The sequence below is a fragment of the Nerophis lumbriciformis genome, linkage group LG03, assembly GCF_033978685.3.
Source record: "Nerophis lumbriciformis linkage group LG03, RoL_Nlum_v2.1, whole genome shotgun sequence".
Lineage (NCBI taxonomy): Eukaryota > Metazoa > Chordata > Actinopteri > Syngnathiformes > Syngnathidae > Nerophis > Nerophis lumbriciformis.
Genome location: NC_084550.2, coordinates 39946069 through 39971994, shown reverse-complemented (window position 1 = coordinate 39971994; position 25926 = coordinate 39946069). Strand labels below are relative to the sequence as shown.

General features: G+C 40.0%; 1 protein-coding gene across 1 annotated transcript in view; it reads left to right on the top strand.

The window, feature by feature from the left end:
- The window catches only part of shmt2 (serine hydroxymethyltransferase 2 (mitochondrial)), a 115652-nt gene that overhangs the window by 48987 nt on the left and 40739 nt on the right, over positions 1 to 25926 (top strand). The window contains exons 2-6 of the mRNA XM_061937731.1: positions 6900 to 7091; positions 9415 to 9494; positions 9803 to 10003; positions 13782 to 13863; positions 14662 to 14784. Of these exons, the coding sequence (XP_061793715.1) occupies positions 6900 to 7091; positions 9415 to 9494; positions 9803 to 10003; positions 13782 to 13863; positions 14662 to 14784 (678 nt within the window). The remainder of the gene's footprint in view (positions 1 to 6899; positions 7092 to 9414; positions 9495 to 9802; positions 10004 to 13781; positions 13864 to 14661; positions 14785 to 25926) is intronic.

Sequence of the window (25926 nt, the reverse complement as noted above, 5' to 3'; positions counted from 1 at the left end):
CAGTGACATTTCTCTTTTAAATCAGTTTACTATATATTTTTTTTCATTTTGTCCACTTTTAACCCGCCTTAAGCGCTAAATGCTTTTAAACGGCTTCCATGCGAGTGCAGGTGATAACTATTGATCTGTTGTTAGTTAGGAAGTCATCTTTCAAACCGCTGATTAAATGTCAGTGTCAATTTATTTAAATGTTTAATTTCATTATTTAAACTGATTCGAGAAAAATTTTAAACACTGTATGCAACAATAGATATGTCAAAAGGTTAAAGCTACTGCCTATGGCATTGGTGGCACTAGTTTACTATCTTGGAGTTCATTTAAAAGGAGTTTTCATTGTGTTCGTCTAACAACAAACAAATCCAAACATGCCCATTACTGGATCTCACATTTTCATCAGAGTGGAACAGAAAACCCTTCCTAAAGGCTTCCTCCATAGTTCAGGAGGTCCATATAAAATGCTTCAATGTCACAGCAGCAGAGGGACTCTGCAGGCCACATCCAGATTAGATAAGCTGAAAATGCTGAATCCGTTTTCTCGTGCCCTCCTTGGGTACATTGAGGCTGTAAAAGTATTTTTGTAGAAGTGCTGATTGTTGCATAATGAACAACCATGCTGATAAGTCACATGCAAGCACACAATTCCATTAAGCTATTTACAATATGACCACTTTACTGAAGTCATGTATTGGAGTTGGGGCTGGGCGATATATCGATATACGGGATATATCGCGGGTTTGTCTCTGTGCGATATAGAAAATGACTATATCGTGATATCGAGTATACGTTCTCACGCAGTTGCTTTTAGATGTGGGCATTACTTACACTACAGGCTCTCCTCGCTCTTTCCTGTCTCTCCTTCTCACAGACAGACAAGAGCACCTTCTACACACGTCACATACTGTCACGACATACGTCACATACGTATACGCCCTCCCCGAGCAGAGAGGTAGCAGCATGGCTAACATTAGCTGTGATGCTAGCGGAGTGTGTTAGGTAAGGAGGAGGAGTTTTGTCCCTCCAGAGTTGCCGTATGGCTGTGACGTAGGGTGTGTGTGGTTGTGGAAGGAGGTGTGTGATGTTGACATTATAGAAGCGGTGGCTACCGAACCTGCTCTAATGTCTCACGTTTATTATTTTATTAGATAAGTACACTGTATAGGCCAGGGGTCGGCAACTCAAAATGTTGAAAGAGCCATATTGGACCAAAAATACAAAAACAAATCTGTCTGGAGCCGCAAAAAAATAAAAGCCCTATTACATACAGATAGTGTGTCATGAGATATAAATTGAATTAAGATGACTTAAAGGAAACTAAATGAGCTCAAATATACCTACAAATGAGGTATAATGATGCAATATGTACATATAGCTAGCCTAAATAGCATGTTAGCATCGATTAGCTTGCAGTCATGCAGTGACCAAATATGTCTGATTAGCACTCCACACAAGTCAATAACATCAACAAAACTCACCTTTGTGGATTCATGCACAACGTTAAAAGTTTGGTGGACAAAATGAGACAGAAAAAGAAGTGGCATAAAACACGTCCTCGAAAGTCGGAGAAAGTTATACATGTAAACAAACTACGGGGAGTTCAAAGACCACCAAAATTAGTAGGACAAAACGGCACTCACCAAATACTGGAATCAGTGAAGCATGTTTAATATAAACAGTGTGCTTTATAACAATTAGGGAGGTTTGTGTCATGTTTGTCCTCCTACAGAAACCATATTAAAACAACACAAAAAATATTTTCCCCTCAACTTTTTACATTTTTCATAAATTTTTGAAAAAGCTCCAGAGAGCCACTTGGGCGGCGCTAAAGAGCCGCATACGGCTCTAGAGCCACGGGTTGCCGACCCCTGGTATAGGCGAACCCAGGACACTCAGCTACACTGCTAATATGTAGCATCATTTGAAAAGTTACCCGCTAGACAATGAAGAGTGCTTACTCCGCATGTCAATATCTCCGTCAAAATGCCGAAGCAAACATTTCCAGATCAACACCGTATGAAAAAAATAGTGATTTTTTTAGTTGTGATTTCCTTCTCTGCATGAAAGTTTAAAAGTAGCATATATTAATGCAGTATGAAGAAGAATGTTTTAATGTAGACACATAGAATCATCATACTGCTGTGATTATATGCATCAAGTGTTCATTCAAGGCTAAGGCAAAATATGGAGATATATATCGTGTATCGCGATATGGCCTTAAAATATGGCGATATTAAAAAAAGGCCATATCGCCCAGCCCTAATTGGAGTATCGTACTACAATATGTATACAACACACTGTTTTGTAATACTTTGGTGGACATTTGGTGACCTCATGATGCTTTGTTAATGGGTTTATCTTCAACAGTTACTTTTCACTCTTTCATACACACAACCCTGCACCAAAATACTTTATTTTCACCCTATAGATTTTGAGGTTTAAGCTCTAGTTCGAACCTTAAAGGGGAACTGCACTTTTTTTTGGAATTTTGCCTATTGTTCTCAATCATTATAAGTAAGTAAGTAAGTAAATTTGATTTATAAAGCGCTTTTCACAGGTAAAATCACAAAGCGTTGTACAAAACATAGGTAAAGTAAAACAACAATTCAATTTAAAACAACAGGGGCAACATTTTCCAGTGAGGGTTGGACTCCGCCAAGGCTGCCCTTTGTCACCGATTCTGTTCATAACTTTTATGGACAGAATTTCTAGGCGCAGTCAAGGCGTTGAGGGGATCTGGCTTGGTGGCTGCAGGATTAGGTCTCTGCTATTTGCAGATGATGTGGTCCTGATGGCTTCATCTGGCAAGGATCTTCAGCTCTCACTGGATCGGTTCGCAGCCGAGTGTGAAGCGACTGGAATGAGAATCAGCACCTCCAAGTCCGAGTCCATGGTTCTCGCCCGGAAAAGGGTGGAGTGCCACCTCCGGGTTGGGGAGGAGACTCTGCCCCAAGTGGAGAAGTTCAAGTACCTCGGAGTCTTGTTCACGGGTGAAGGAAGAGTGGATCGTGAGATCGACAAGCGGATCGGTGCGGCGTCTTCAGTAATGCGGACGCTGTATCGATCTGTTGTGGTGAAGAAGGAGCTGAGCCGGAAGGCAAGGCTCTCAATTTACCGGTCGATCTACGTTCCCATCCTCACCTATGGTCATGAGCTTTGGGTTATGACCGAAAGGACAAGATCACGGGTACAAGTGGCCGAAATGAGTTTCCTCCGCCGGGTGGCGGGGCTCTCCCTTAGAGATAGAGTGAGAAGCTCAAAGGAGCACAAAGTACAGCCAGTGAGGTGGTTCGGGCATCTGGTCAGGATGCCTCCCTAGGGAGGTGTTTAGGGCACGTCCGACCGGCAGGAGGCCACGGGGTAGACCCAGGACACGCTGGGAAGACTATGTTCCCCGGCTGGCGTTCCCAGGCCAGCCGGGGAACATACAGACACACACTATGTGTGGCGAAATTATTCTCTGCATTTGACCCATCACCCTTGATCACCCCCTGGGAGGTGAGGGGAGCAGTGAGCAGCAGCGGTGCCACGCCCGGGAATCATTTTTGGTGATTTAACCCCCAATTCCAACCCTTGATGCTGAGTGCCAAGCAGGGAGGTAATGGGTCCCATTTGTTTTTTATAGCCTTTGGTATGACTCGGCCGGGGTTTGAACTCACAACCCACCGATCTCAGGGCGGACACTCTAACCACTAGGCCACTGATCCATCAAGCAGTGCGGCTTTATAGCTTACCAAAGTTGTACTAAAACATTTCGACAGATTTTGAACGCTGTGTGTAATATTCTATATTTTCAATGGAACATTCAAAGTTTTGGTGTTTTTTACTGGCGTCATATTGCAGTCTACACATATCTCTTATGTGTGACTACCATCTACTGGTCACACTTATCATTACATTATGTGCCAAACAAAATATATTCGAGGTCGGTAAGCACAACCAGAATTATTCCGCACATTAGGTGCACCGGGTTATAAGGCGCAATGTCGATTTTTTGAGAAAATGAAAGGATTTTAAGTGCGTCTGGGTGTGTTTCTGTTCCTTAGTTAGTTGGCAACCTATAACTCAAAGGCGGATTTTGATGTCAGGAAATGTCCGAAATGGGATAAGGACCAACTGATTAAATTGTTTTTTTTTTCTGGTTTACGGCATGGATTCAGGTTTTTATTTATTTAAAAAAAAAAAATTCTTTACTATTGGAAGATCGAGCCAGGCCAAGATCTGCAGGAGCTTTTCTAGTGTTGTCACCTTAATGTATGGTGACAAAATGTACATCTTAACAAATAAATCACGTGACATGCGAAGATACACTCCCATCCAAATATTGGGGTTCAAAAATAGCAAAAATGTGCATTTTCACGGTTGGATCTTGAAAGATCAGAAAAGGTATTGAAAACAACAATTCAACCGAAATACTACTCATGTTCAAGAGTTAAGGACTGTAGTTAAAATAAAACCAAATCCCCTGCAAAACAGGAATACTCGTGTTAAAAACGGGCTCAGTAATGAGTAGCCTCACTGTTCTTGATCACTAAAAAAATTTGCTTTAGGTATGCTTAAGTGTTTTCACGAGGATTGTGGGAACATTACTTGCCATCATTCCCTAAATGCTTGCAAGTGGATGTGGATTAAGGGAACATGTCGGATCGTCCCACAGAGCCTCCTGCAAGTCCTTTGTCACGCGGGCATTGTTGCATCTACTCTTCTGTTCAAATATGATAAGCACTTGCATTTCTGTTCTTTGATACTTTACATTAGCTTGGGGTAACACTAAAAATTGGGGTATGGATCCGATACAAAGTAATTGCGGGTGCAGAAATGGCCATACCAATGTTCTTACCTAAAATGTTCAGTCATTGAACAATTACATTTTTGAACTGTATTAATTATTATGTTTTATTGATTGTATTTATTTTATTATTCAATTTTATTGTATACACAACAAAAACAACTACCGTATTTTTCGGACAATAAGTCGCAGTTTTTTTTCATAGTTTGGCCGGGCTCCAGTGCGACTTATATATGTTTTTTTTCCTTATTTATTATGCATTTTCGGCAGGTGCGACTTATACTCCGAAAAATACACATATATATATATATATATATATATATATATATATATATATATATATATATATATATATATATATATATATATATATATATATATCTATATATATATATATATATATATATCTATATATATATATATATATATATATATATGTATGTGTGGGAAAAAAATCACAAGACTATTTCATCTCTACAGGCTTGTTTCATGTAGAGATGAAATAGTCTTGTGATTTTTTTCCCACACATACATATATTGCGCTCTACTACGGTATCGAGCACTATTTTTTGGATAACCTTATTAAGACGTATATATATATATATATATATATATATATATGTATATATATATATATATATATATATGTATGTATATATATGTATATATATATATGTATATATATATATGTATATATATATGTATGTATATATATATATATATATATATATATATATATATATATATATATATATATATATATATATATATATATAAAAGCAAAAACTACTCTTGGTTTTCTAATTTCTAATAAGAACAACACGTAAGAACGATTTTTTGATACAAAATATATATTGATCTAATCATTTTAGTATCGACCATGTACTGATACTATACTTGGTATAATTAACTCTATTTGTACCAAAACGTGTTTTATATACAGTACAGGCCAAAAGTTTGGACACACCTTCTCCTCATTCAATGGGTTTTCTTTATTTTCATGACTATTTACAGTGCAGATTGTCACATCAAAACTATGAATGAACACATGTGGAGTTATGTACTTAACCAAAAAAGGTGAAATAACTGAAAACATGTTTTATATTCTAGTTTCTTCAAAAATAGCCACCCTTTGCTCTGATTACTTGCTTTGCACACTCTTGGCATTCTTTCCATGAGCTTGAAGTGAAAACCATCTCAGGTGACTACCTCTTGAAGCTCATGGAGAGAATGCCAAGAGTGTGCAAAGCTTGAAGTGAAAACCATCTCAGATGACTACCTCTTGAAGCTCATGGAGAGAATGCCAAGAGTGTGCAAAGCAGTAACCAGAGCAAAGGGTGGCTATTTTAAAGAAACTAGAATACAAAACATTTTTTTTAGTTTTTTCACCTTTTTTTGTTAAGTACATAACTCCACATGTGTTCATTCATAGTTTTGATGTGACAATTTACAATGTAAATTGTCATGAAAATAAAGAAAACATATATATTAGGGCTGCAACTAACAACTAATTTGATAATCGATTAATCTGTTGATTATTACTTTGATTAATCGATTAATAATTGGATAAAAGAGAGAAACTACTGTACATTTCTATCCTTTCCAGTATTTTATTGAAAAAAAACAGCATACTGGCACCATACTTATTGTTTCTCAGCTGTTTGTAAATGTTACAGTTTATAAATAAAGGTTTATAAAAAAAAATTAAAAAAAAGTAGCCTCTGCGCATGCGCATAGCATAGATCCAATGACTAAATTAATCGCCAACTATTTTTATAATCGATTTTAATCGATTAGTTGTTGCAGCCCTAATGTATATGTATATGTATATATATACCGTATTTTTCGGAGTATAAGTCGCACCGGAGTATAAGTCGCACCTGCCGAAAATGCATAATAAAGAAGGAAAAAAATAAGTCGCAAACTATGAAAAAAACTGCGACTTATAGTCCGAAAAATACGGTATATATATTTGTGTATTTTTAAGCTCTACTTAGATGCACATTCTTGCACCATTTCGAATGGTCTTGAGATTAAGGATTCGATAGGTAGAATCTGGGCTTTTGTTCAATCATGCTTATTTGTAAACACTTTATACCTCTATACTTTTCTCTAGCCTCTGGGCCAGCGTACCCCAGCTCGCTTCTGCGTACGCGGACAACAGTCCCACGCCGCCAGCCGCGCCGTTGACGACGAGCGGCCGTGGACTGGCCAAGAAAGTCTGGCTCAGGACGACCCGGAGATGTGGGATCTTTTACTGAAGGAGAAGGACCGGCAGTGCCGCGGCTTGGAGCTTATTGCTTCTGAGGTAACCTTTTTATCAATGATTACCTAACAGCTCAAAGTTCTCAATGCTGGATTAGATAACTGTTAATAAATACCATTTTTTGGGTCAGTTATTGTTAATCATTTCAAATGTGTTGTGCAAAACACTGACACAGTTTGCTTTTGGATAGTTTTCTGTTTTTATTCCAAGGCTGAAATAGGAAATCTTATTGAGTGCAGACAAGGTGTTATGCTGCCTCTTTCCCGCCTCCTTGTTGCTGGCTTCCGTTTCGGCACAGTAGTTGTTCAGTGAAGTATATCATCCGCCTCTCTCCACACAAAGCCAGACCGCTCTGCAGCGAGATAAGGTTGATATCTCTATTCTGCCTGTCCCCACTTCACACCCACAAACCTGAGGAGCTCAGTGTGTCTGTCTTAAGGCGGGCTCTCTTTAAAAGCAATCTCGGTTGGGGGTTTGCAACACACGTGGAAAATATGCATTAAATAGACACTATAATAGGTACAACTGAACATAATAATTATGCTTAGTGATTGCCACTGTTTGTATGCTCATTTCTTGTCCTAGTTGCTAGTTTCAAGAGCAAGTTATTGACTTTTTGTGGCATCTGGCATCCCTTCATTAGTCAAGACTTAGCCATGGCACCATGATCACTACATCAATCAAACGCAGTATCAAACTACCCGACGCACCAATAAATCCTGCCTTTTGCAAGGATTATCGTTTTAATCTGTTTGAGAGAGGTCTTTATTTATTTACATGCTCATTTATTTTAGTGGTGGCACTGATTTATTGTGCAGGGTTATACAAGCATTTTTTTTTTCATACATAAAAACAAAGATAATAGGCAGTGGCACGCTTCCAATGAATGCAGCTTCAAGAGAGCAAACAGTGCGAAAATAAGGAGTAATAACCCCCTTTGTGCTTATGCTGAATGTGTTTTAGTGAATTACTCAATCTTAAAATGAAATGCATCCATCTATTTTGTATATTGTTTGTCCTAATTAGGGTAGCGGGTGAGCTGGACCCTATCCCAGGGCACTTTTTTCACAGCCGTGTGTGTAACCGTGCCAGTTTGCACGCAGATTTTAGACGTGCTATATAAATGTTCTTCGGTCAGTTTCGGCCCAAATAAATCACATTGCACACGCTGAATGTTTACATTTGCATCTCCTTGCACCTCCTATTGTGAGAATTAAGTTAAAGTTAAAGTACCAATGATTGTCACACACACACTAGGTGTCGTGCAATTAACCTCTGCATTTGACCCATCCCCTTGTTCACCCCCTGGGAGGTGAGGGGAGCAGTGAGCAGCAGCGGTGGCCGCGTCCGGCAATAATTTTTCGGTGATTTAACCCCCAATTCCAACCCTTGATGCTGAATGCCAAGCAGGGAGGTAATGTCCGATAATGGCTTTTTTGCCGATATCCGATTGTCCAATTACCGATTCTGATATCAACCGATGCCGATATATACAGTCGTGGAATTAACACATTATTATGCCTAATTTTGTTATGATGCCCCGCTGGATGCATTAAGCAATGTAACAAGGTTTTCCAAAATAAATCAACTCAAGTTATGGAAAGAAATGCCAACATGGCACTGCCATATTTATTATTGAAGTCACAAAGTGCATTTTGGGACATGCTCACTGAGAGAGCATGAGGAGGTTGAGGTGGGCGGGGGTTTTGTAGGGGGTAGCGGGGAGTGTATATTGTAGCGTCCCAGAAGAGTTAGTGCTGCAAAGGGTTCTGGGTATTTGTTCTGTTGTGTTTATGTTGTTTTACGGTGCGGATGTTCTCCCGAAATGTGTTTGCCATTCTTGTTTGGTGTGGGTTCACAGTGTGGCGCATATTTGTAACAGTGTTAAAGTTGTTTATACGGCCACCCTCAGTGTGACCTGTATCACTGTTGACCAAGTATGTGTTGCATTCACTTGTGTGTGTGTGAAAAAGCAGTGCCTTTAAGGTTTATTGGCACTCTGTACTTCTCCCTACGTCCATGAACACAGCGGCTTTTTAAAAAGTCATACATTTTACTTTTTGAAACCGATACCGATAATTTCCGATATTACATTTTAAAGCATTTATCGGCCGATGCTATCGGCAGCCCGATATTATCGGACATCTCTACATGCAAACCTTTAGTCGATCAGGCCCTTTTTGTTATTCTATCTTTTGTATCGTCTTGTAAAAGGTCCGAAGTGTTGTTGAAATCCTAGTGTTGGTCCATTTAAGTCAAGACTGCAATGATTATGGAGTCCAGTTTCCTCTGACATTAAAACACTTTATTTTGCCATTTCTGTTGACCTGTACAACTCATCTACATGCCTTTGGTTTCACTCTAGAATTTCTGCAGTCGGGCTGCTCTGGAGGCTCAAGGCTCCTGTCTCAACAACAAATACTCCGAAGGATACCCGGGGAAAAGGTAAGCAATCGCGATGATGTACTCCAATATTCAGGATATTAGACATGATTACCGTTGTCGTCACATTCGTCGCTAATTACACGTGAGGCCTCTTAATTTATGCATTGACCGACAACTATTAAACGCTTTAAAGCCAAAAGTGGCTTTCGCTTTTGCTTCTGTTGGTTTTTTTCCTCCCCTTTTTAATCAATTAAATTAAAGTGCAATCTCAATGATGGGCCATATGTTGCTCTCTCTGTAAATCCACTGAAAAGGTTTGAAATAAGAGTTGTTCAGCATTTAATCCTGTTGCATCTGCTAATACAAAGGTACTATGGCGGAGCAGAGGTGGTGGATCAAATTGAGCTCCTTTGTCAAAAGCGAGCCTTGGATGCTTTTGATTTGGACCCAGCAAAGTGGGGGGTCAACGTCCAGCCTTATTCTGGCTCCCCGGCCAACTTTGCAGTCTACACCGCCATGCTCAACCCCCACGACCGCATCATGGGCCTGGATCTTCCTGATGGAGGACAGTCAGTACTTCTATACTTGCATACAGTACAGCAGTGTTTTTCAACCTTTTATGAGCCGAGGCACATTTTTTGCGTTGAAAAAATCCGGAGGCACACCACCAGCAGAAATCATTAAAAAACGAAACTCAGTTGACAGTATAAAGTCGTTGTCGCAATTGTTGGATATGACTTTGAACCATAACCAAGCATGCATCAATATAGCTCTTGTCTCAAAGTAGGTGTACTGTCACCACCTGTCACATCACGCCCTGACCTATTTTAAATTGTTTGCTGTTTTCCTGTGTGTAGTGTTTTAGTTCTTGTCTTGCGCTCCTATTTTGGTGGCTTTTTGTCTTGTTTTTGGTATTTTCCTGTAGCAGTTTCACGTCTTCCTTTGAGCGATATTTCCCGCATCTACTTTGTTTTAGCGATCAAGAATATATTTTAGTTGTTTTTATCCTTCTTTGTGGAGACATTGTTGATTGTCATGTCACGTTCGGATTTACATTGTGGACGCCGTCTTTGCTCCACAGTAAGTCTTTGCTGTCGTCCAGCATTACGTTTTTTTTCCTTTGTAGCCAGTTCAGTTTTAGTTTTGTTCTGCATAGCCTTCCCTAAGCGTCAATGCCTTTTCTTAGGGGCACTCACCTTTTGTTTATTTTTGGTTTAAGCATTAGACACCTTTTTACCTTCATGCTGCCTCCCGCTGTTTCCGACACCTACAAAGCAATTAGCTACCGGCTGCTACCTACTGATGTGGAAGAGTATTACACGGTTACTCTGCCGAGCTCTAGACAGCACCGACACTCAACAACAACACATAATTTGCAGACTATAATTACTGGTTTGGAAGAAATATTAGGTGAAATTAGATAATCTCCCACGGCACACCAGACTGAATCTCACGGCACACTGCTTGAAAAACACTGTAGTCCAGTATCCTTCAAAATGAGTACATCCCTCATATTTACAGATCTGCCATCATTTACTCATTTTGACCCTTTGATACGCTTGTTTGCTTCGCCTTTTTCCAGTTACGCAAAAAAAAACATAAGAAATGAAAAATAATTCAGCAAAAAGGCACAATGTAAAGAGAACTGTTAAATATACATAATACTCTAAAGTAGGGCTATCAAAATCATGATTGAAATTTGATTAATTTTCCAACCCTACTCCAAAGCAGTGGTTCTCAACCTTTTTTCAGTGATGTACCCCCTGTGAACATTTTTTTTAATTCAAGTACCCCCTAATGAATCAGAGCAAAGCATTTTTGGTTGAAAAAAAGAGATAAAGAAGTAAAATACAGCACTATGTCATCAGTTTCTGATTTATTAAATTGTATAACAGTGCAAAATATTGCTTATTTGTAGTGGTCTTTCTTGAAGTATTTGGAAAAAAATATATAAAAATAACTAAAAACTTGTTGAAAAATAAACAAGTGATTCAATTATAAAGAAAGATTTCTACACATAAAAGTAATCATCAACTTAAAGTGCCCTCTTTGGGGATTGTAATAGAGATCCATCTGGATTGATTAACTTAATTCTAAACATTTCTTCAAAAAAAAAGAAATCTTTAACATCAATATTCATGGAAAATGTCCACAAAAAATCTAGCTATCAACACTGAATATTGCATTGTTGCATTGTAATGAATGGAATAGCCTACTTGATTTGATGTTCAGTGTATGAACTTACATTCATATTTTGTTGAAGTATTATTCAATAAATATATTTATAAAGGATTTTTGAATTGTTGCTATTTTTAGATTATTTAAAAAAAAATCTCACGTACCCCTTGGCATACCTTCAAGTACCCCCAGGGGTACGCGTACCCCCATTTGAGAACCACTGCTCTAAAGCATATCCAAGATCAATTCATATAGTAGTTTAGTTTAGTTTAATATTTCTTCGGTCAGTGGTCAACAAAATAAACAAACAGTTTTACATAAACAAACAGTCGTACATTCATAAATTGACAATGTGACAGACCGAAAGGGTTTAGGCTGAAGTTGAGCACTTATTTCGCCTAACCCTATAAACAATCTCAAATACAAGATGAGTTTCCTAGAAATATGAAATTTCCTTTACACAACATAAACACTGTTCAAATATATATACAGTAAAGACATGTGAAATATCCCTGTACACGGTTGGTTAAATATTTGTACCAATAATATACTATATACAAACACTTATACTTCCATTATTATTTATATCCCACATTTAGTTTTGTAATTAACATTGATCATAGGATTAACTACTGTGTTGATTCAAGAGTGATATATTTATCTAAGACATTGGTCATAAAGTTTTTTTTTTAAATGTGTGAATGGAACTGGAACATTTTAAGGAATCATCCAAGCTGTTCCACAGATAGACCCCGCTGACTGAAACACATCTACTTTTTAAAATCGTTCTTATGTTTGCTTTCTGAAAGACAGCTAAACCTCTGAGGTCATAGGGACTCTCCCTGGGTTTGAACCTCTCCTGTAGACACCCAGTCAGCATGCGGTAATGAGCTTTATATGTCACAATAGCAGTGTTGAGGTCAACAAGATTGTGCAGTTTTTATGTTTTTAATTTAATAAACAGAGCATTGGTATGGTCATAATAATCCGCATAATTTACAATTCTAATGGCTTTCTTTTGAAGTAAGAACATAGAGTTGATGTTTGATTTGTAATTGTTACCCCAGATTTCAACACAATCATTGAGATATGGGAGTACAAAAGAATTATATAACATGTTAAGAGCCTTTTGATTTACAGAGTTTTTAATTTTATGTAGCATCGCAATAATTTTTGCCATCTTGGCTTGAGTATATGTATGCGCAGTTTCCAATTCAATTTGTCATCTATATAGATTCCCAAAAATGTTGTTGAATACACCCTTTTGTTGCGTCTGACCAGCCTTTCCTCCCAGGGAATTAAAGTCACTGGTCAATCCCAAGTTCTTTCAGATGACATATATGCAGAGTAAGAAGATACATCAAGACAGAATAAGAATAATATCAAGTTTTACTAAAGCTTTAGGAGACCAGCCCACATCAATACAGTCATACCGTCATCTCGGGATGGTCTAACATTCAAACGGAAGAGACAACTTCTTGAATACGAAGAAAGCCCCCACCCTGTACAGAAAGGAATACAGCCTCATTGTTCTAATACAGTTAAGATATAAAGGGAGTACTCCAACTCCTACATTCCGAGTCTTCAAGGTAAAGCACACAGTTTACTTGCGGACATAAGATAAAAAAATAGAAAGAGTACAAATGGAAAAACACTTGCTACTTTAAACATGACTATGAATAAAGAAATAACTCTTAAACATATATGCATTCTCCACACTTTCTATCTCCATATTATCAATTCTTATGAGACACTGTATGTTATTTTTCCTATTTCCAAAATGTATACATTTTGTTTTATTTAGGTTGATTGATAGTTTATTATAAACCATTGCTTTAGTATTGCCCTGATGTGGGATCGTTGTGGCTTGTGCAGCCCTTTGAGACACTCGTGATTTAAGACTCTATAAGTAAACTGTGATTGATTGATTGATTGACTTTAAAAGTATGTGGAGTTCACTCTCTACAGTCTCTAGGTGCTGGCCAAGGTCTTCCCCAGAACAGTACAGGCTTGTATCATTGGCAAAGTATATGAGAATATACAATAAAATGAGAGAGGAGAGGTGTACTGAACAAACACTTTTTTTAAAGTATTTTTTTTTGTAGCAACTTTAAACACTCATTTTCACACGCTTACGTCTTTCTTTCTTTTTTCCCCTTATTGCTCCAGTCTGACTCATGGCTACATGTCAGATGTGAAGAGGATCTCCGCTACCTCCATCTATTTTGAGTCCATGCCCTACAAGCTGAATGTAAGTAGAGAGTCTCAGCAACCAACACTTGTTTACTCCACTCAACTCCAGATAAACGGTAGAAGATGAACTTTAATGAAACTGGCTTTTAGTATACAACAATTTCCATTCCCGATTCTTTCCTTGGGTGCTAATTTATCTTGGCAATAAAATGCATGAGGTGAGTATCATTTTGAGTGTGGGAGTCATCAAGGTGTGCTTGTGTTGCGTTTGCTGAAGGATGGCCCTGAGAGTCACCGTGATGTATGTCCCTTTATGGGGGGAGATAATAGGAAATCGACAGTCCGGCCAGCACCGGCGGCTCTGTCCTCACAACGGGCAGCTTGATAAAGCGAAGGGGGCAGCCAGCAGTAGATGTGCTCTGCAGATAGGAAAGTATCAGCTTGTCTAAGTAAAGCTCCCCTCCCTCATTTCACTTGTCTCACTTTTTCTATCACTGACGTCCTTTCCCTGACGTCTCAAACTTGGCCAGACTAATGTGTCTAATGTGACTTATTACTATAAAAGAGCACCGGGTGACTCCAAAGCGAGCCTGGTGAACCGCTCTAAGTGTTTGCCTGAAGGGTTGCATTAAGGTCGCATTACCTCAATTGCACCAAAATATTTCTTTTGAATAAAGTCTGTCCTCTTTCTAAGAAAGTACTTCCAAATGTAGCGGCGCTGAGTGAAAATAATCTCTCTTTGATGTTATTTTAAAATGAGCTTCAGATATTTTTTTGCTTTGATTCTTTCCCTACTCCTGCCCAAAAATCTTATCTGGCACTCTGCTCTCCCCCCCTTTTCATTGGGCCCCTTCAGCCCCAGACGGGACTCATCGACTACGACCAGATGGAGATGACAGCCAAGCTGTTCAGGCCCAAGCTCATCATCGCCGGCACCAGCGCCTACGCCCGCCTCATTGACTACGCCCGCATTAAGAAGGTATGCAAGCCTTCCCCGACCTTGAACCCTGTCTGTCAATACCCACTCGTGCCCTAGAGTACTTTGTCTACATTTAGGCTCCGTTTACACTAAGCCGTTAAGGTTATCCAGGGTAAATCACACCTAACCTTATCCGTGTCCACACACAACAATGCCACTGTTTAAAGGGGAACATTATCACAATTTCAGAATGGTTAAAACCATTAAAAATCAGTTCCCAGTGGCTTATTATATTTTTCGAAGTTTTTTTCAAAATTTTACCCATCACGCAATATCCCTAAAAAAAGCTTCAAAGTGCCTGATTTTAACCACCCGTCCATTTTCCTGTGACGTCACATAGTGAAGCCAACACAAACAAACATGGCGGAAAGAAAAGCAAGCTATAGCGACATTAGCTCGGATTCAGACTCGGATTTCAGCGGCTTAAGCCATTCAACAGATTACGAATGTATTGAAACGGATGGTTGTAGTGTGGAGGCAGGTAGCGAAAACGAAATTGAAGAAGAAACTGAAGCTATTGAGCCATATCGGTTTGAACCGTATGCAAGCGAAACCGACGAAAACGACACAACAGCCAGCGACACGGGAGAAAGCGAGGACGAATTCGGCGATTGCCTTCTAACCAATGATTGGTATGTGTTTGTTTGGCATTAAAGGAAACTAACAACTATGAACTAGGTTTACAGCATATCAAATACATTTGGCAACAACATGCACTTTGAGAGTGCAGACAGACCAATTTTCATCAATTAATATATTCTGGAGACATACCCTCATCCGCGCTCTTTTCCTGAAAGCTGATCTGTCCAGTTTTGGAGTTGATGTCAGCAGGCCAGGGAAGCTAGGGTCGATAGGGGGTTTAGCTCGCTCGTCTGCGAGAACAAACTGCCGCCATTGCTTGACGTGCTACCGAGGTCCTTTGTCCCTGAATTGCTCACACACTCCGGCAGATTCAATGGGGGTCTGGCGGCAGATTTCTTTGACTTTATCGTTGGAAATGCATCTGCTTTGAGTGTCGCAGGATATCCACACATTCTTGCCATCTCTGTCGTAGCATAGCTTTCGTCGGTAAAGTGTGCGGAACAAACGTCCAATTTCTTGCCACTTTCGCATCTTTGGGCCACTGGTGCAACTTGAATCCGTCCCTGTTCGTGTTGTTACACCCTCCGACAACACACCGACGAGGCATGATGTCTCCAACGTACGGAAAACAGTCGAAAAAACGGAAAATAACAGAGCTGATTTGACTCGGTGTTTGAGAAAATGGCGGATTGCTTCCCGATGTGACGCCACGTTGTGACGTCATCGCTCCGAGAGCGAATATTAGAAAGGCGATTAATTCGCCAAAATTCACCCATTTAGAGTTCGGAAATCGGTTAAAAAAATATATGGTTTTTTTTCTCATCAAGGTATATATTGACGCTTACATAGGTCTGGTGATAATGTTCCCCTTTAAGACCCCCGGCCCCCTCCGTCCGCCGGCGCAATGCGACCTAATACGCATGCATGAAACAAAATTTAAAAAATAAATCCACCTGAGCGTCCATCTGCTCCAAACTCTCCAGTAGATGACTTTACTTGATTGATTGATTGATTGATTGATTGATTGATTGAAACTTTTATTAGTAAATTGCACAGTACAGTATATATTCCGTACAATTGACCACTAAATGGTAACATCCGAATAAGTTTTTCAACTTGTTTAAGTCGGGCTCCATGTTAATCAATTCATGGTAAACTTCACTGAAGTTATTTAAAGGGGAACATTATCACCAGACCTATGTAAGCGTCAATATATACCTTGATGTTGCAGAAAAAAGACCATATATTTTTTTAACCGATTTCCGAACTCTAAATGGGTGAATTTTGGAGAATTAAACGCCTGAAGTAATGTCAAAGCGCTTTGAGTACCTTGAAGGTAGAAAAGCGCTATACAAGTACAACCCATTTTTTTATTTCTATTATTCGCTCTCGGAGCGATGACGTCACAACGTGACGTCACATCGGGAAGCAGTCCGCCATTTTCTCACTTTCGTCGGTGTGTTGTCGGAGGGTGTAACAACACGAACAGGGACGGATTCAAGTTGCACCAGTGGCCCAAAGATGCGAAAGTGGCAAGAAATTGAACGAAATTTGTTCAAAATACGAGGCTGTGGGGAAAGCCGATGAAATGGTCAGTCGTTTGTTCCGCACACTTTACCGACGAAAGCTATGCTACGACAGAGATGGCAAGAATGTGTGGATATCTTGCGACACTCAAAGCAGATGCTGACATCAACTCCAAAACTGGACAGATCAGCTTTCAGGAAAAGAGAGCGGATGAGGGTATGTCTACAGAATATATTAATTGATGAAAACTTTATTCATTACTCGCGGTTTTACGTAAATTATTATACATAAACTGTGTTTACCAATAATTTAGCTTAAAAACATTTATTTTTTTCAATCATTCGAGTACATTCAGGTAGTCTTGTGTAATGCAGTATTTTGTGTCTATTTAGGTATGGTTAACCTGAGTGCTGAAATCGTGGAAAAATATATGTTCTTAGCGCGCCTGAAATGGGCTGTCTGCACTCTCAAAGTGCATGTTGTTGCCAAATGTATTTCATATGCTGCAAACCTAGTTCATAGTTGTTAGTTTCCTTTAATGCCAAACAAACACATACCAATCGTTGGTTAGAAGGCGATCACCGAATTTGCCCTCGCTTTCTCCCATGTCCCTGGCTGTCGTGTCAGTTTCGTCGGTTTCGCTTGCATACGGTTCAAACCGATATGGCTCAATAGCTTCAGTTTCTTCTTCAATTTTGTTTTCGCTACCTGCCTCCACACTACAACCATCCGTTTCAATACATTCGTAATCTGTTGAATTGCTTAAACCGCTGAAATCCGAGTCTGAATCCGAGCTAATGTCGCTATAGCTTGCTGTTCTATCCGCCATGTTTGTTTGTATCGGCATCACTATGTGATGTCACAGGAAAATGGGCGGGTGTATATAACGATGGTTAAAATCAGGCACTTTGAAGCTTTTTTTAGGGATATTGCGTGATGGGTAAAATTTTGAAAAAAACTTTGAAAAATAAAATAAGCCACTGGGAACTGATTTTTAATGGTTTTAACCCTTCTGAAATTGTGATAATGTTCCCCTTTAAGGTTATCCAGGGTAAATCACACCTAACCTTATCCGTGTCCACACACAACAATGCCACCGTTTAAGACCCCCGGCCCCCTCTGTCCGCCGGCGCAATGCGACCTAATACGAATGCATGAAACAAAATAAAAAAAAAATAAATCCACCTGAGCGTCCATCTGCTCCAAACTCTCCAGTAGATGACCTTACTTGATTGATTGATTGATTGATTGATTGAAATTTTATTAGTAGATTGCACAGTACAGTATATATTCCGTACAATTGAACGCTTAATGGTAACATCCAAATAAGTTTTTCAACTTGTTTAAGTCGGGCTCCATGTTAATCAATTCATGGTAAACTTCACTGAAGTTATTTAAAAGAGCTACAAACCCTGTTTCCATATGAGTTGGGAAATTGTGTTCGATGTAAATATAAACAAAATACAATGATTTGCAAATCCTTTTCAACCCATATTCAATTGAATGCACTACAAAGACAAGATATTTGATGTTCAAACTCATCAACTTTATTTTTTTTTTGCAAATAATAATTAACTTAGAATTTCATGGCTGCAACATGTGCCAAAGTAGTTGGGAAAGGGCATGTTCACCACTGTGTTACATCACCTTTTCTTTTAACAACACTCAGTAAACGTTTGTGAACTGAGGAGACACATTTTTTAAGCTTCTCAGGTGGAATTCTTTCCCATTCTTGCTTGATGTACAGCTTAAGTTGTTCAACAGTCCGGGGTCTCTGTTGTGGTATTTTAGGCTTCATAATGCGCCACACATTTTCAATGGGAGACAGGTCTGGACTACAGGCAGGCCAGTCTAGTACCTGCACTCTTTTACTATGAAGCCACGTTGATGTAACACGTGGCTTGGCATTGTCTTGCTGAAATAAGCAGGGGCGTCCATGGTAACGTTGCTTGGATGGCAACATATGTTGCTCCAAAACCTGTATGTACCTTTCAGTATTAATGGCGCCTTCACAGATGTGTAAGTTATCCATGTCTTGGGCACTAATACACCCCCATACCATCACAGATGCTGGCTTTTCAACTTTGCGCCTACAACAATCTGGATGGTTCTTTTCCTATTTGGTCCGGAGGACACGACGTCCACAGTTTCCAAAAACAATTTGAAATGTGGACTCGTCAGACCACAGAACACTTTTCCACTTTGTGTCAGTCCATCTTAGATGAGCTCATGCCCAGCGAAGCTGACGGCGTTTCTGGGTGTTGTTGATAAACGGTTTTCGCCTTACATAGGAGAGTTTTAACTTGCACTTACAGATGTAGCGACCAACTGTAGTTACTGACAGTGGGTTTCTGAAGTGTTCCTGAGCCCATGTGGTGATATCCTTTACACACTGATGTCGCTTGTTGATGCAGTGCAGCCTGAGGGATCGAGGGTCACGGGATTAGCTGCTTACGTGCAGTGATTTCTCCAGATTCTCTGAACCCTTTGATGATATTACGGACATTAGATGGTGAAATCCCTAAATTCCTTGCAATAGCTGGTTGAGAAAGGTTTTTCTTAAACTGTTCAACAATTTGCTCACGCATTTGTTGACAAAGTGGTGACCCTCGCCCCATCCTTGTTTGTGAATGACTGAGCATTTCATGGAATCTACTTTTATACCCAATCATGGCACCCGCCTGTTCCCAATTTGCCTGTTCACCTGTGGGATGTTCCAAATAAGTGTTTGATGAGCATTCCTCAACTTTATCAGTATTTATTGCCACCTTTCCCAACTTCTTTGTCACGTGTTGCTGGCATCAAATTCTAAAGTTAATGATTATTTGCACACAAAAAAAGGTTTATCAGTTTGAACATCAAATATGTTGTCTTTGTAGCATATTCAACTGAATATGGGTTGAAAATGATTTGCAAATCATTGTATTCCGTTTATATTTACATCTAACACAATTTCCCAACTCATATGGAAACGGGGTTTGTATATTGTAAACAGTTTGCCGTGCATTTTACATTTGTTTGCTGTGTTTTGCGTGCAAGTTTTTAAATTAGAATGTATCTCCTTTGAACAATATCCAGTGTTGTGGTATTTCAATTAACTAGAAGCCAGTGTGCTGTGGGGCCCTATTGTAGTGAATCACACCTGAGCTATTATGCATAAATCAAATCATGAGAAAGTAGACAATGCGATAAAGTAGGGCTGGGCGATATGGCTTTTTTTTTTTAATTTCGCGATATTTTAAGGCCATATCGCGATACACGATATATATCTCGATATTTTGCCTTAGCCTTGAATGAACACTTGATGCATATAATCACAGCAGTATGATGATTTTATGTGCCTACATTAAAACATTCTTCTTCATACTGCATTAATATATGCTTGTTTTAAACTTTCACACAGAGAAGGAAATCACAACTAAAAAAATCACTTATTTTTTTCATACGGTGTTTATCTGGAAATGTTTGCCTCAGCATTTTGATGGTGTGGGCATGTGGCACCGAACGGAGGTGTTGACTGCGGAGTAAGCACTCTTCATTCTCTAGCTAGTGTGTGTGTGACAATCATTGGCACTTTAACAGGTGACTTTTCAAATGATGCTACATATTAGCAGTAATTCTACTTTTTATAGCAAAGCTTTCGCCCCACACTTGACAAATTACAGTTGTCTGTTCGACATATTCCCACTTGAAGCCAAACCACCGCCAGATGATGGACCCCCTGCTGTTTTTTGGGGGAATTAATTATTCCTTCATTTGTTACCAGATTCGCACCTTCATTTTCTATATCGCACAGAGACCAACCCGCGATATATCGCGCATATCGATATATCGCCCAGCCCTACGATAAAGAACATTTTACAACAATCACAACAATTAATCTAGGGATCTAAATGTATATATATATATATATATATATATATATATATATATATATATATATATATATATATATATATATATATATATATATAAGAGATGCGCGGATAGGCAATTATTTCATCCGCAACCGCATCACAAAAGTCGTCAACCATCCGCCATCCACCCGAACTAACATTTAATCAAAACCGCACCCGCCCATTGTTATATATCTAATATAGACGATGCAAGGCATTAGTGAGGTTATAAAGCTTTTGCCTGTTAAAGAAAGGAGACTGATCCAATGCAGCAGAGACATTCAATGCGTGCCACGCTGTCACGGCCCAGACGCACACCAGTGCACAATAATCTGGGAGCCGCGCTGAGCGCACCTCCAAGCGCGCTCGCGCCACTCAAACTGCTGCAGGCAGCTGCGTTCTATCTTGTTTTAACATCCTGTGGCACTCTTCTGGGATCACGGCGGACGAAACTGTTCATGCTCAGGGTGTTTGTGGAGGTTCGGGGTTTTGCACAAATGTGATGCACCATGTTAGATGTCCCGGTTTTGTGACTGTCGTAGACATAAACAGCGTCGCAGCTCTTGCAAATCACGTAGCCAGCATTACTATCATCCTGATTTACAACCTCATAAAAACGAGTCCACGCTGAACTTTTCTGGCCTTTTTTCCCCTGGTCTTTAGTATTCCCTTTTTTAGTTTGTCGCGTACCACGTTTGCTGCCGGCGTTGCTATCTCTTTTTTTTTTCTTCTTCTGTTGTGGCGTGCTGCAGGTGCCTGCTCGTTTTTCGTATGTGGGTAACAACATTTAACTATGTATATATATTTCCGAATTGGTTTAACTGCCACCCGCCTGAATCTATTTAAAATCAAATTTTTTTTATTTCAACCGCCCGACCCGACCCGCGGATAAAATCTAATTTTTTTTTATTTCAACCGCCCGACCCGCGGATAATCCGCGGACTCGGCGGTTGTGTCTGCAAACCGCGCATCTCTAATATATATATATATATATATATATATATATATATATATATATATATATATATATATATATATATATAACCATTGTTGTGGGTTGACTCCACCGTTGGGGTATTCTTTCGTGAGATATGGCGTCAGGGGATAAGCTGGGTCACCCGAAAGAGAAACAGGGACCGGATCTTCATATTCCACCAGTTGTTTAGGACACGAGGGGGTGGTTCCATCTTTCAGCTGCGCGGTAATGGCGGAGTTAGCGAAGATGCAGGCATCACGCACGCGGGCTGGCCATTTCACAGTCACATCTATAAAGCAAATATTTGTAGTCGTGCACACATCACATCCACGGAAGGAAGGGACAAAGTTTCTCGGTAATCAGAATCACAGCTGACCCGGACATTGGAAAGTTCTCTTGCCGTCTGAGAAGTGTTGTATCCCAAATAGCTGCAATCGCGCGTTGCCTTCCCTTAAGGTATTGATTGGTGATTTCCAAAAACGCCTGTACATGTTAAAGAATGAGAAACACGGGCATGTCTGGATGATCAGCCTCCATCTTTGTTATGAAGCTGGTTGTGGCGCGTTCTTTTTCTGGCGTCACTTCCTGTGTGGGCCCGGTTTTTCTGGCGTCACTTCCTCTCCGAACTCGCTTTGTAAACGATCAATGAGTCCATACAAAGCTAAGGTCCGGAGATTCAAGAAATACACGACTGACTTACCCGTGTAAGAATTTGTCTGAGGACGGGGGACCTTAAACGCTGGTTTAGTGTGGCTGAAACGGGCCTTAGGCTAAATAATTATTCGTTTAAGGGGTTAAACGACTTATTGTAGACATGTCCTTAGTTATCAGGCTGATCGCCAAGCAATATTACACATAATAGGCAGTGATATGGACACAAAACATAATGTACAAAATAGCAAATGCATGTATTTTAAAGGGGAAAATTATCACCAGACCTATGTAAGCGTCAATATATACCTTGATGTTGCAGAAAAAAGACCATATATTTTTTTAACCGATTTCCGAACTCTAAATGGGTGAATTTTGGCGAATTAAACGCCTTTCTATTATTCGCTCTCGGAGCGATGACGTCACAACGTGACGTCACATCAGGAAGCAATCCGCCATTTTCTTAAACACAGAGTCAAATCAGCTCTGTTATTTTCCGTTTTTTCGACTGTTTTCCGTACCTTGGAGACATCATGCCTCGTCGGTGTGTTGTCGGAGGGTGTAACAACACGAACAAGGACGGATTCAAGTTGCACCAGTGGCCCAAAGATGCGAAAGTGGCAAGAAATTGGACGTTTGTTCCGCACACTTTACCGACGAAAGCTATGCTACGACAGAGATGGCAAGAATGTGTGGATATCCTGCGACACTCAAAGCAGATGCATTTCCAACGATAAAGTCAAAGAAATCTGCCGCCAGACCCCCATTGAATCTGCCGGAGTGTGTGAGCAATTCAGGGACAAAGGACCTCGGTAGCACGGCAAGCAATGGCGGCAGTTTGTTCCCGCAGACGAGCGAGCTAAACCCCCTGGATGTCTTGGCTCACACCGTCCCTTATGCCACCGAAGATGATCAAGAGAAGAATATAGCTTCCCTGGCCTGCTGACATCAATTCCAAAACTGGACAGATCAGCTTTCAGGAAAAGAGCGCGGATGAGGGTATGTCTACAGAATATATTAATTGATGAAAGTTGGGCTGTCTGCACTCTCAAAGTGCATGTTGTTGCCAAATGTATTTCATATGCTGTAAACCTAGTTCATAGTTGTTAGTTTCCTTTAATGCCAAACAAGCACATACCAATCGTTGGTTAGAAGGCGATCGCCGAATTCGTCCTCGCTTTCTCCCGTGTCGCTGGCTGTCGTTTCGTTTTCGTCGGTTTCGCTTGCATACGGTTCAAACCGATATGGCTCAATAGCTTCAGTTTCTTCTTCAATTTCGTTTTCGCTACCTGCCTCCACACTAAAACCATCCGTTTCAATACATGCGTAATCTGTTGAATCGCTTAAGCCGCTGAAATCCGAGTCTGAATCCGAGCTAATGTCGCTATACCTTGCTGTTCTATGCGCCATGTTTGTTTGAGTTGGCATCACTATGTGACGTCACAGGAAAATGGACGGGTGTATATAATGATGGTTAAAATCAGGCACTTTGAAGCTTTTTTTAGGGATATTGCGTGATGGGTAAAAGTTTGAAAAAAACTTGGAAAAATAAAATAAGCCATTGGGAACTGATTTTTTATGGTTTTAACCCTTCTGAAATTGTGATAATGTTCCCCTTTAATACAAATGTAATGTGAAGTGAAGTGAATTATATTTATATAGCGCTTTTCTCTAGTGACTCAAAGCGCTTTACATTGTGAAACCCAATATCTAAGTTACATTTTTAAACCAGTGTGGGTGGCACTGGGAGCAGGTGGGTAAAGTGTCTTGCCCAAGGACACAACGGCAGTGACTAGGATGGCGGAAGCGGGGATCGAACCTGCAACCCTGAAGTTGATGGCACGGCCACTCTACCAACCGAGCTATACAGCCTCAATAATGTTTCATTACCATGCATCTTTAAAAGGGAATTACCTATTATTAAAAATCCCTATGTGAGACGAGAAGACGTTTTTCTATGTTTAAAGTTAAAGTACCAATGATTGTCACACAAACTAGGTGTGGGAAAATTATTCTCTGCATTTGACCCATCCCCTTGTTCCCCCCCTGGGAGGTGAGGGGAGCAGTGAGCAGCAGCGTTGGGCACGCTCGGTAATAATTTTTGATGATTTAACCCCCATTTCCAACCCTTGATGCTGAGTGCCAAGCAGGGAGGTAATGGCTTCCATTTTTATAGTCTTTGATATGACTCGGCCGGGGTTTGAACTCACAACCTACCCATCTCAGAGTGGACACTCTAATCACTAGGCCTCTAAGTTCCGAGCCATGTGACTGAAATGTATGCATGGAAAAATTAGCTAAAAAAAAAAGTTAGCATGCAAGAATGCTACCGTCAGCATGCTAACAGTTAGCATGTGTCAACTACCAAGTCATATGACTCTGAGGTGTTAGGCGGCAAAATTGGCAAAAAAAAAAATGTTAGCATGCTAACAGTTCAAATTAAGTTAAAGTGCCAATGATTGTCACACACACACTAGGTGTGGCGAAATTATTCTCTGCATTTGACCCATCACCCTTGATCACCCCCTGGGAGGTGAGGGGAGCAGTGAGCATCAGCGGTGGCTGTGCCCGGGAATCATTTTTTGTGATTTAACCCCCAATTCTAACCCTTGATGCTGAGTGCCAAGCAGGGAGGTAATGGGCCCCATTTTTATAGTCTTTGGTATGACTCAGCCGGGGTTGAACTCAGAACCTACCCATCTCAGGGCGGACACTCTAACCACTAGGCCACTGAGTAGGTTTATGCATTCTCACTCGTAAATAAGTGCTAGCAAAAGTCAGGCAACAATGGAGCTAATGGAATTCGCTCCATTTCGCTTATAAAGTGCTCAAAAGAACCTCCAACAAGTTGACCAACTTCTTGTTGTATGGCAACAACCTTCTGCTACATAAGTGAGAGGCATGATTTGTAATCTAGAATTAACTTTCACCAACTCATAGGTGATGCAGCAGCTCAATATGTCAATACTGTAGCTGCATTAACTAGTTAGCTCTTGTGATTACGGCGCGGCTAAAAGTAGTTTGTCTGCGTTAGCACTTATAATAACAATATTGCGGTCCATTCATATATTGATTTTCTACCGCTTGTCCCTCTCGGGGCACGAGATGTACCGTATTTTTCGGAGTATAAGTCGCACCGGAGTATAAGTCGCACCTGCCGAAAATGCATAATAAAAAAGGAAAAAAACTTACATAAGTCGCACTGGAGCCTGGCCAAACTATGAAAAAAACTGCGACTTATAGTCCAAAAAATACGGTAAATGGATTATTGTTGGCGGTTTTTGGATGTTTTTTTTGGCGAGCTGTATGAGCTGACTAGAGTACTCCATTAGCTGCATTGTACCATATTTTACGAGTTAGAATGCAGTAAAAATAGAGACGCATGTTTTTGTCTTACATAATGATGTGAATGACGGGCAAAATAAAATAAAATAAAAATGTAGTTCTCCTTTAACAATCGTAGCATGATCATAACAACCCACATTTGTGTTCTAATAATAAGCCAAGATG